The 12,413-nt window shown below is 47.4% G+C and overlaps 2 protein-coding genes across 4 annotated transcripts; one reads left to right on the forward strand and one right to left on the reverse strand.

Moving 5' to 3' along the window:
* Positions 1-5: 5 nt before the first annotated feature.
* Positions 6-5,045, reverse strand: LOC6526146. 2 transcript variants are annotated; one of them, XM_015191161.3, is made up of 7 exons: positions 4,434-5,044; positions 4,054-4,338; positions 2,404-3,968; positions 1,993-2,320; positions 1,665-1,740; positions 1,330-1,602; positions 6-1,243 (listed from the first exon to the last, which is right to left on the reverse strand). In XM_015191161.3, exons 1-7 carry the CDS (start codon positions 4,747-4,749, stop codon positions 151-153), a joined length of 3,936 nt encoding a protein of 1,311 aa, XP_015046647.1. In that variant the 5' UTR covers positions 4,750-5,044; the 3' UTR covers positions 6-150. The 2 variants fall into 2 exon arrangements, with proteins under 2 accessions (XP_015046647.1, XP_002101960.1); XM_002101924.4 differs by having other exon boundaries at positions 1,665-2,320; positions 4,434-5,045.
* Positions 5,046-5,586: 541 nt separating this feature from the next.
* Positions 5,587-9,675, forward strand: LOC6526147 (NEDD8 ultimate buster 1). Of its 2 annotated transcripts, none has more exons than XM_015191162.3 (5): positions 5,587-5,831; positions 5,899-6,050; positions 7,622-8,077; positions 8,205-9,005; positions 9,127-9,675. In XM_015191162.3, exons 2-5 carry the CDS (start codon positions 5,931-5,933, stop codon positions 9,604-9,606), a joined length of 1,857 nt encoding a protein of 618 aa, XP_015046648.1. In that variant the 5' UTR covers positions 5,587-5,831; positions 5,899-5,930; the 3' UTR covers positions 9,607-9,675. The 2 variants fall into 2 exon arrangements, with proteins under 2 accessions (XP_015046648.1, XP_002101961.2); XM_002101925.4 differs by having other exon boundaries at positions 5,587-5,824.
* Positions 9,676-12,413: the final 2,738 nt, after the last annotated feature.

Raw genomic sequence — 12,413 nt, forward strand, 5'->3', positions numbered from 1 at the left:
AACTATTGACAGTAATTCTAATGATACAATTTAATGTTGCTTATGAGATACACAACCACAAACATAAATCTCCATCTATAAGTGGAGTTCTGGTCACCTATGCAAGCTCACTTGAAATGTGATCAATTTACACATATTTATTAGGTTGCTTCACAGGTTTATGCGTTTCCAGAACGCCTGGCTGTAAGAAACCTTCGTGCTTGATTCCGCATTTCGCCGCCGGCCTCCATCCGTCACGGCACTTGTGACCAAATCCTCGAAAGCTTCGCCCGGCGATCTTCCCCCTCCCGGTGATGGGCTTTGCGAAGAGCTGGAAGTGGACACATCCAGATGATGAAGAGCTGGCTCGTTTTCGCTGATTGTGTGAAGAGTGGGCGCCGTGTGGGGCCGTTTCGGGAGCACCAAGTGCTCACCCAATCCTGGGCGCGATGCTGCGGTGGGTGCACTTACAGGTCTTCCGGATTTTCCGGGCGGCAGTGAAGCCACGGCTGGTTTCACTGCCTCTGCGCCGCCAAAGAGCATCTGCATCCTGGCCATGGATTGCTGAAACTTTGTGCTGGGCGATCTGCCCGCCGCCAAGGAGGGCAACTCGATGCTGGAACTGCTGCTGCTGCTGCTGTCCAGGAGTGGTATCGTCGTTTGCAGACCGAGGGCGTCTTTGGCCCGTTGAAGGAGCACGTTCATCTCACCAGTGCTGCTTGCATCGGGCGCCATATTGGTTAGCAGAGGATCCACTTTCGGCGGCTTGATCGGATGCACTGCTTCAGGAATCTGCAATGGCAGATCTGCTAGCCAATTCTTGCGAACGGCTTGCTTCTCCTTCGGCTCCTCCTTCCTCACTGGCATTATCTTGTCCAGCACTTTGTTCCTAGCCTCGGTGATGGCATTCGTAAAGGGATAGCTGTCCTGTTCGTGGCCCTCGTCCAGTTCCGATAGCCACAGCGGCGACGATCCCTTGGAGTCCAAGATGCCACCGGGTATAACTCCCTGGCTATGCAGTTCCTCCAGTTGGGCCAGACTAGCTGCGTCCTCCTTGCGAACACGTCGATGCCAATCTCGGAAACCGTCCATGGTGCGATGCATCTGCTCTCGTTCCCTTTGGCAGCTGGCGCGAATCCTTCGGGTCTTTGAGGCATCCTCCTGCGACTTATGGGCGGATGTCTTCGCCTTGGTTTTCTCCAGGTAGCTAAGGAAACTGTGTTCCAACAGATCGCTCTCCTGTTCCAACTGCAGCATGCGGCTCCTGAAGGAAATGGAAACATTAATACAATATTTTGTTGTATTAGTTCAGGGATAACTATTACTACATGGATCACTATCACAACTCACTTGGCACTCAGTAGAGCCTCCTCGAAGCTCGGTCCTTCTGGGAATTTGCTATTGGACGGTTTGAGAGGTGTTACTTTTGGAGGCAGGGGAGTTATCGTGTTGGTGGCCACCGAGTGCATTGAGGGCTTTGGAGGAATAGAAGATTGGGCAGGTGCTGGTGGAGGTGCCGTTTCATCAGATGGCGCAAGTGGCAGTGATGCACTGGAGGGCAGAACACTGGGCGCAGGTGGTGAAGGGTCCCGAGGAGCAGGCACAGTTAAAGTGGCAGGATCTCTGGAAGCAGCACACAGATATGACTAAACACGGGCTAAAAGATTTGGAAAATCAAAACTCACTGGGTTCCATTTTCAGCTGGATGCAGATCCCTAGATGCGGAGCCGGTTCGGAATGTGGAAACGTTGGTATCGCCGGCTGCAGGATGTACAATGTCAGTTGCTGCAGGAACACTACTCGGGGGAACAGGTCTGCTCGCTTGTTCCGGGCGATCACCGTAGATCCGTGCCACTGGGACCAGAGCAACAGGGTGTTCTGTATCCCCGAGGAAGTGGGCAGAAAGTCGTGATGGCACAGGCACGAAGGCGCCTGCAACTGGAACTCCAACTGGCGGAGCCAATGCCAACAGTGCCAGGCCGGGATATGTGTGCTGTTCCACATGGGGCTTACCTGCAGCCTTGACAGGAAGCAACCCATCAACGGCATGCTGAGATGGAGCAGGAGCCGGTGGCGGAGCCGGAGTGCAGATCCCACTGGTAATGGGCGTGGTCGACATCGCCGTGTTCCAGTTGCCAGGTGCGGAGCCACCACCAGCTCCATCCGCCCACATGGGCATGATGCGAGCCGCCTGCTCCGCCGCTAGCTCCGTCTGCTGGATCTTCTCCGCCAGCTGCTGGTGGTGTGACTCGTAGTGCTCCAGCAGCCCGAAGATCTTCTGCACCAGGTCGCGCGCCTCCGACGAAGATTGCGAGTCCCGTTCCACGCGCTTGCACAGTGTCTGCGATTCGTGATAAAAGGTTTAAAGTTCATCCGATTAGAGAATAATAGTGGATAGTGGATTGTAATCCTCGCGAGACTTACGCGCCACGAGTTCTGCCGCCTGCTGAGCCGGACCATCTCGGCCTGGTGTCGCAGCTTCACCTGGAAGAGTTCGTCCAGGCGCTCCTTCTGCAGCTCCAGCGCCTTGTTCAAGGAGAGCTCCACCCGTTCGAGGAACACCTGGCCACTGGAGCTGTGAAGCATTTCGTGGATCCACTGTTCGTAGGTCTTCTGCGAGGGATCCGTGACGAAAGTGGCCTGATTCCCAGCATCCTTCAAGAGCTTTTGCTCCGTTTGGGTGATGACACATTCCCTGTGAGCTGACTTCCTCGATGTCTGGGTGGCTCTATTTGCAGTGGTTACCGTGCTCTCCGTTTGGACGCAGGCTTCCCTCTTTTTCGGCGGCGGTCTTTCCCTTTGCCGCTTCTTCTCCTCCAGCTGCTCCAGTTTCTGACCCTCCTGCAGGCCCATGAAGTGACCGTGGGCAAAGCCCTCGCGGTAGCCCAACTTGAAGCCCTTGTGCATGCCCACAGAGTGCTCCTGCTCCATGGAGAGATTCAGCACGTTGCCGAGCAACTGCACACAGCCGCACACGTCCCCCATCAGGGTCTCCAATCGCTCCATGGACACGTACATGCGGCCCTGCGGCTGACGGGTCTTTTTCTGGGCCATGTCGAGGGACTGACGGATTACGGCCAGACTGGCCAGTTGTTCAGTGTGCAGACGGGGCAGCTGAGGAATGGCCACGTCCAGGGCTGGCACTTGGATGGGTCCCAAGTCGGAGTGAACGACATCTTCCTGTTTCCTGCCACTGCTGACCTCCTGACCCTCTTCCTTGTTCCCGGTGGCTATTTTGATGATCGTCTCGGCGGGATTGAAGGCTCGGCCAGCTTTCCGAAGACGCTCCCTTTCGCGCAGCTCCTTCTTCAATAGGTCCTCGAATTTGGCCGAGGATATCACCTCGATGGGTGGAGCACAGGACTTGGCCAAATGGCGGAGGTTTTTCATCAATTGATTCAGCTGCCGCTCCACGGAATGCAGAGATTGCGAGACACGACCGCCCACAAAGACACTCCGGCCATCTGCGCCCAGAATGAGCTCGTGCTCCTCCGCCTGATACAGACCAGTGGTGTCCACCTCGGGACGAGCTTCCACGCAGGCGGAGGGCTCCGTTTGGCAGCCGGCGTCTTGCAGCGACACAGGAACCGGTTGTTCCACCTCCAGCTCGGGCACAGTCCTCCTGATCTCCACCAGCGTTCGCATTACAGCCATCAGCAAGCACTGCGTCTGCCCAGCCAGATCCTCCTCGTAGTGGGCCTCCGCCAGCTGTCCAAATTTGGGATCGGCCAATGCCCCCTCTTCTCCCAGGATGGCGGCCACCACCTTCTGTAGTTCGTCCGACTGGAATCGGAACTCCGGCCGACTCCTGAAGTCGGGCAGCTTGCTGCGATGCGGCGTCTCGCTGCAGAAGACCGACAGTGTGAAGTGGCAGTTCTGGGAGTGCAGGAACTCCGCCACCAGCGTGTGGAGCACCATCGCCAGTGGCGAGAGGAGCAGGGCGTGGGAGTGGGCCATCTGGACGCCAGCGGCTTTGCTTAGGAGCTGGCCTGGAAGAGGTGGACTTGCGATTAGATGGAGTTCATAAATGATCTTTGAAGAAACTAGTTGTACTACTAAGATTACCAAACCCACCGAGAGCCGTGTTATTGAAGCAGTGGATGAGCTCCACCCGCAGGTGCGAGTGCATCTCCCGGGCAATCCCCTCCTGGTCCAGCCACTGGCGGAACTTCACCTCGAACTCCTGCTCCGACATTGCAGCCAGCTCCTCCAGCTGTTGCCCTAGCCGCTCGGCCTTGGCATCGGAGTCGTCCTGCTCCTCAATCCGCTCCTGAAGTGGAGGCACCTGCTTTCTGGGAGCTCTTTCTGTGCGAGATCCTGCTGCTCCCGCGCCCGTGGCGAATGATGATCCCCGCGAGACTGAAAGGGAAATGTGATTACCAATGAATTTGCTATAAAGATCGTGCTATTAAGATCGTATAGTAATAATGAAAAATCAACTACTAAAGGCCGACCTCCAGTTACATTCGATGGGTTGCCCGATCCGGGTCTGCCCAGTCCGGCTGCCTGGAGTCGCTCCTTGGACTGCGGGATCTTCCGCTTGGCGGGATCGCCCTCGGCGCTGATCCTGCGATTATGCTGGCGCACTCGCTGTGCCGCCGCTGCCGCAGCCGCTGTGGCATGATCCCGCTTCAGCTGCTCCTCCCGCTCCCGCTTGGCGGCCTCATGCTTCCGCTCCCGCTCGCAGGGCATTCCGATGCCGCCCACATCCCGCTGCTTCGCCCGGAACGATACCGTTGTCGTGCTCGCCGGCAGCTGGCGGACCTTCATGCCGGCAGGGAGATCGGAGATCGGATGGGATCGAGAGTCGCACTTGGTGTGCGTATATTCGAGTAGACCTTCTGACCAACGCGTGCATTCGCCGCGTTCGAGTATCTGAAGTTTCCAGGTGAGACGAGCGCTAGACACTCACTACTCACCACTCACCACCACCGGCGAAATGTGACAGGTGCGACGAGGCCTGCCCCGCCACCTGGAGAACGAGCGAAATAAGGGAGGAGGTCAGGTCGATCTACGGGGGTTGGTCCTCCACGGGCTGTGTTTATTGTCGACCAGCGTAGAGTGCTCTAAAACTTAAGTAAATACATACATACATACGAGTATATGGCAACTGAGTTCTAAGAAATTACATGGTGTATTCAAAACAAAAGCTTTTTTGCTACAAGTAATTGTTCATTGCTCGTTATAGCGGCCGCGCTTTGAAATATTTAATTTGCTTTTATTTAATTCCGAGCCAATTGGCAAAGAAGATTATTTCTTGTGCAAGCGTAAATTATTAAATTTGAATTTAAATTCAAAAAAGCGCTGCTAAAAAATTCCCAGCTGACTTTCGATAGGTGATTGTCTGCCAAACAGCTGCTTGCTATAGCACCTATGCTGGACTGGCGGGGCATTTAAAGTTTAATTTTCTCGCGCTGGAAAGTAAGGAAATAAGGAAACTGAATCATTACGCACATCTGCTGTTTGGCAATGCGTTTTTATAGAATAAATGTAATAATTGATTATTAACGGGCAGCGGGCTCATATCAGTCAGCTTTTGAGGGTGGCTCCACTGTCACTGAGCCGATAGTTATCGAGTTGCATGTTTGTTTGTTGTCAAACGAAAATAGAGACGTAATTCTACTTATTTCAGCAGGCAGAACGCATTTCAGTTGACGACGCAGCACAATTAACATCAAATAACTAGCATTAATTTAGCACTTTTCCAAAACTACAATACAATACAACTGTGCAATAATCATATATACCCCCCGCAATAATCATCGATTGCGCATCCTTCTTTGTTCTTGCGCGCAGAAACACATGTGCGCGGTGTAAGAAGAAGAACCACAACATCACTTCACTTGTAAATAGTAAATATTAAGAGCAAGTCCGCTGTTCCTTTGTGACGTGTACTCACCACTCACCCACGCCTTTCAGTCTCACTTTTCGCACCGTCATCCTCGTCGAGAATGTCGCAACTGGACAACCTATTCATCCAGGTCCGTGCTCTCCTCCAGTCCGAGAGCGTGATGCTGTGGGAGGAGCCCTACTACTCCGAGGATCTCGGCAGCATCGAGGGCGCCCTGGAGGTACGTACATGTCCAACAGCCCCCACCCGGATGCATTCCTGTGATGAGGGTTTGGTTGGGTGTTCCCAAAAATACGGTTGGCAAACTGAATATTATATTCGAAATGAAATTTGGCCAAACAAGTTTTGGGGCCAAAATTCTCGAATGAAATGTTCAATTCTAACGCGTAATTACCTTTTATGTTTAGATTGTTTCGCACAGAAAATGAGATCAAATGGCATAATGTAATGTTACAACATTTCATTGAGAAGATAACACATTTGAGGATCAACCAACTTATGTACGATATGCAGACTTATGTGCAATTTCAGTTAAATTCCTTGGGATAAAGCTTTCAATGGATCCATATAATTACACAACTTTATTTCGCAAGCTAAAGCTTATATACCCCTTCAGATCATATATCATTTATATAAAGCTCATTTATATGTACACTGATTATACCCGTTACTCGTTGAGTAAAAGGGTATACTAGATTCGTTGAAAAGTATGTAACAGGCAGAAGGAAGCGTTTCCGACTTGTGTGCAATTTCAGTTAAATTCCTTGGGATAAAGCTTTCAATGGATCCATATAATTACACAACTTTATTTCGCAAGCTAAAGCTTATATACCCTTCCAGATTATGTATCATTAATATAAAGTGCCATATGACGCATTATATGTACACTGATTATACCCGTTACTCGTAGAGTAAAAGGGTATACTAGATTCGTTTAAAAATAAGTATGTAACAGGCAGAAGGAAGCGTTTCCGACTTGTGTGCAATTTCAGTTAAATTCCTTGGGATAAAGCTTTCAATGGATCCATATAATTACACAACTTTATTTAGCAAGCTAAAGCTTACATACCCCTCCAGATCATACATATATGTATGTATCATTAATATAAAATGCCATATGACGCATTATATGTACACTGATTATAAGGGTATACTAGATTCGTTGAAAAGTATGTAACAGGCAGAAGGAAGCGTTTCCGACCAGATAAAGTATATATATTCTTGATCAGGATCAATAGCCGAGTCGATCTGGCCATGTCCGTCTGTCCGTCTGTCTGTCCGTATGAACGTCGAGATCTCAGGAACTATAAAAGCTAGAAAGTTGAGATTAGGCACACAAACCGCCAAATACTGTAAGTGTTGAAGACTGTCCTTCACACTTTCACTAGCTAAGTAACGGGTATCAAATAGTCGGGGAACATGACCATAGCAATCTCTCTTGTTTTAGGTTTGCTTCAAGGACAGCTATAGATTTGATTGTACGATCAAAAAATACATAAAAATACAACAAGACCAGTGGTATACCCTGGAATAAAAGATTAATTGAATAGACTAGAAAATGAGCAGAGAAAATGCTTTTAAAACCTACCCTACCCTACCCTACCTAATGGGGTACCATTCAGTTTTTTGTCAGTTAAATCTCACTTGAAATAGGGGTTCCATTTAGTTTTTTGTCATTCATATCTCAGTTGAACTTTGGAACTCAGTTACTTTGGATTCAACGTGTCGAGTACAAAAGTAATACTTCGAAACATCGAATAATACGTTATACGTGTATCCTTTTCATTAAAGAACCTAGCCCAGAAGTACTCCGAAATCGTGGGAGTCGATATGAATCGCTGCAAGTTCATTTTGACCGAGCTGCAGGAGAATGCGCTCCGCAAGCTGGCCGCTCGTCGGGAGTTCAGCTCCACTGGAATGGCCACGTTCAAGGTGCGTCGCATTGACAAGCACAGCGGGGCCACGATGGTGGAAGTAAAGTGCAGCTTGGACATCCTGGGCTCCGAACTCCAGGCAGACATAGCCAAGAAACTCGAGCTGCCGAATGCCGAGCACGTCAAGTGCATAGCTGCCGGAAAAATTGTGAACGCCCATTCCACTTTGGCCGATCAGCAGCTGAAGAACAATCAGCAGTTGATTGTTATCGTGGGCGATGGCGATAATCCTGGCGAAGCCCTTTACGAAAGAATCAATCGCATCAAGGCTGATGTGCAAGCGGTGGTGTCCTCGAAGAATGGCCTAATAGAGGTGAGTGAATCGGGATCAATCGAGTGATCGGCATATGACCAATGCAGTTTGTTTATGAGGTTCAATTTGTTAGGAAGCAACACTTTTTTCAGAACTTTTCTCTTTTGTATTTATTTGTCTTGCTTAGATGGAGGATCAGAATGGCAGCCAAGTATATTTGCCGCCTTCCGAGCATAAGGCCCTGCTCATGGGTTTGGGATTCTGTGAGAAGGCCCGTGCGGCCATGCATCGCGAACACTTTGAGGAGGCCCTGCTCCTGCTTTTGGAGGCCGACGCCTACTTCTCCGGCTGTGACTCAAAGTTTCTAGAGAGCGTGGACAACTATGCTTTGCTGAACCTGGACATAGTGTGGTGCTATCTCTGCCTGAAGAACGTCACCCAGATTCCGGATGCTGAGCGTCGCTTGGCCTGCTGCAGCCGCAGTTTCCGCATCAGCTACGGCGAGAATTTCGAGAGACTGTACTCCTTGAAGGGCAAGAACTGCCCGGAAAGGGCTTTGATTATGCGTCTTCAGCTGCTCCAGGGGGTGGTCTTTTTCCACCAGAATCGTCGCGATGAGGCATTCGAGCGCTTCGAGGCGGCCAACAACCTGCTAAAGGAACTAAAGATCAACGGCGACCAACTGGCTCTTCTGGTCGAAATGGGCTTCGAGGCCTCCGAGGCTCGCATGGCCCTGCGCTCCTGCAAGGGCGGCAACGATGTCGAGCGCGCTGTTCAGTTTATTCAAGAGCGTCGTCAGCAGCTCAAGGATGCACGCAAAAAGTACAAAACTACCGAGCGTGCTATGGAGCGCCGCTTGAAGCGCTCAAACTCGAAAGATTGCACTTGGGTGAATCCCCGCAGTGTCTGCAGCCTCACTGAAATGGGATACGAAAACGGTCTGGCTACTATCGCCTTGCAGCGCTCTAAAAATGATATCCTTAAAGCGGTGAGTCTGGCCTATAACATATGCAACTGCATTGCGGAAATGGGTTAATTCAGTTAATGGTTATTGGTTAACAAAATGTGTTTGTAAACTAAAAAATAAAAAATAATTATTATCTTCCTAGGTGGAACTGCTGCAGACAGAAGCAGACGAACTTAATGCTGTTTCGCCCCGTGCTCCAGTGACCATCGACGCCATGAAACTGGCTCAGCTTCTCCAGCTGGGATTCTATGAGAAGGACTCGCGCGTGGCCCTAGAGAACGCATCGAATAACATCGAAGAGGCCATCGAGAGCCTGATGTGCGCCATAGAGAGCGAGGAGGAACTGAAGACGATTCTAGAGCACGTTTCACGTATGGCCAAACCTGGAGATCAAAATCTTGATGGTCCCTCTACTTCGACCGCCTCAGGGCAGGCGCAAACTACACTGCCATCGCCCATCATCGAAGCTGTTCTGAATCATGCTCGCTCTGAGATAGAAACTTACAAGGCCTACGATCGCTTTAACTCTGACCTCAAACTGAGCGATATGGAGTACCTTGACTTGCCCCTGATCCAGGAGGAGAAGGTCCTGACTGAGTATTTTAATATGCTGCGCCAGTAGATTGCATTCGTCTTGCCTTTGTTATATCTATACAAAAAATAGAGAAACCAAAACCAGTTGTCAAGATAACTATAATCATGACTTGTCTATATTGCAAATCGTAGTCTTATAATGGCACTTAAGTGGCATTCATCTCCCCCTCCTGATTGTTGTTTGCCCAGCTCGGCAAATAGTAACATATAAAGATGTATAAGTACATGCATACCCCTTCTATTGACAACTGCGAAATGTGATTACGCCGAGCCAATGGCAGAATCCACCTTTTGTGCATTCAGCCACCTGAAACTTGTTAGCGCCTCTGGTCATTGCTTATTTTTAATTTTATTTTTGTCGCTTGACTCTCGACCCGGGCTCGAACGGCGGCGCTTGATTGGCTTCACTCGTGACCTTGTTGAGGCCAAAGGGCGCCGCTTACTAAGCTCATCCCGTCGACGAATCGAGCGGAACTTACACGATTTGCTGAAACCCAGATTTGCCTTACGAAGAATTTTATGCACAAAGCGCAACAAGTCTGAAGACTAAATATTATAAAGCAATCAATTGGTGTTCTATATGTACATATCTGTAAAATGTAAAAATGTTATATTTATACACGTTACTCGCAGAGTGTAAAGAATGTAACTGATCGAACTAAGCCCATTTTGGCTAAGTAGGGAGTATATAATAGTCGGGATACTCGACTAGGCGCTTTTTCTTTTGTATAAATTGGCAGCAAAGGTTTTAAGTAAGCTGTGGCTAATATGTTCTAAACATGGTTACATCCTTCTTGGCCTGAATTGAATTGAAAAATCCAGCGACTGAAGTTTAGGTAGACAAAGCAGAAGAATCTGCTTTCATGAAATGAAGAGTGATAGGAAAAAGAATTTAGTTGTTATAATACTTCTCCAATGTCTTATGCAGTCTGTGGCTCAAACATGTTTTATTTATGCTTATTTTATCAGAGCTAAGAATCGTGATATATATACAATTTAAGAAAATCAAATTTTATACTTGAATAAATGATATATAAGAAATAAAATTGAATAAATGATATACAAGAAATAAAACTGCTACTGATTTGCAAATAGTATGGCTAAATAGCCTATAGATAGTTCACGATTCTCGATTGGAAAACAGCCAGGCACCGTTTGGAGTGAGCCAGCGCCACTTGAAACCCCCATTTCCCCATTAACCCTCCTCCAATGGACAGGGGTCGCATGCGTGCCTCAAGTGGGAGTGGACGTCGGGTGCTGCGGTAGCACGTGGAAGCCAGTAGCTGACTCAAGCCACTTCGTATCCACGTACGTATACTTATTCCGGAGCAGTCTATAATAATGGCTTCGGCTTAATGGATGTCGGCAGTGAATGAACCCCACCACTGAACCCGGAATGATTTCAAGGAGACAGTCAATGTGTTCCAAATTGTACCTATTTAAATGTGTAAACGAAGGCAAAATATAATTAATACATTTTTAAGGTTCTTCTAATAACATGATTATATTTTAGTTGTTTTTTTTCTTTTTTTTTCTTTTCTTAAACTTAAAGCTTGTAACATTTAAAGGAAAGAAAACGAGTTAGACGGCTTAAAGTCAGATTTCGTATGATCAAAGTTGCAGATCCATAGTTAAATTTGAAAAATCAAAATATATAAATTAAACTACCAAATTAATGAGAATTTGGCGTATTTAATGATAAAGCAGTGCTTCCAATCTTATAATTATATCTAGAGAATTTTATTGTGGATTATACTTGTGCGTTCTTTTGTCTCGGGCTTGTTTATAAATTCTAACTACTATAACTTTTTGCCACTTTAGTTTCCAGATTGCCATCGCCAGTTGGCCGTTTTTGTTCCACGCTTCGCTTTATTCCGATAAACAATTTCATAATTCATATATATAGTTTTAATTTCAGCATTTTTAGCGTTTAGTCTTTTTGCGATTTTTGTTTTTTTTGCCATAATGACTTTGGGCATTACGCGCAACTGATATGCAGCCAAGCGAATCTTTTGGACATTTGGGCATTTGGGCCCGTGGACATGGACATGGAGAACCGACTCAGAATGAGAATGGTTCTGGTTGGCATAATTCCGGGGGAGGAGTGGGGACATAGGCATCTGGATGGCGACATGGACGTGGTCCAAACAAGTTGGCTCTTGAACTGAGAATCAGATTTGAAAGCCCTTGACAATTGTATACACTCTTTCCCAGCACTTTCCACTTTTCCCCCGGTGTCCAGTTTCCAATAGAATAGTCACTGTGTTTTGAATTCTGTGATAAGACCGGTTCAGACGCACTAGCTAAAGTCAGTTTATCTGTCGTTTATCTCTAATTAATTGCATTTCCAGGTTTGCGTAGTGCAATTCATTTTGCCAACAAGGCTTATTTACCAATTACATTTTTGAACTTTTTTCAATTTAATATACACCTGTATATATATAGTTAATTACACTGCCATTGCGTTTCATTTTGAACAAGCTTATCAAATTTAATCTAAGCAACATACCAAACTTTTTCAATAAATACACATTAAATTTAAAATAAATATATTAAAAATAATTTAGGACACATTTATTTAATTTCATTTCAAATTCAATTACTGTTTATTTGATAAGTTGAGACCTGGTTTTATAAATATTTTAAAAATAATTGTTTAAGGTTTTATAATATATTTTTTTGCACCTTAATTGACCTTAGACAGCATCTGAAATTTCTTCCGCGGATCGTTAGATTTGTCAACTCATTCTCGTGCTTATATCAATCTTGGGTTCCGATCCATTAGCGCAATCCAGGTACAAAGTGCGAGCGTTATAGCCCTCTTTACACGGCCGA

This window comes from Drosophila yakuba, chromosome X (genome assembly GCF_016746365.2).
Source record: "Drosophila yakuba strain Tai18E2 chromosome X, Prin_Dyak_Tai18E2_2.1, whole genome shotgun sequence".
Lineage (NCBI taxonomy): Eukaryota > Metazoa > Arthropoda > Insecta > Diptera > Drosophilidae > Drosophila > Drosophila yakuba.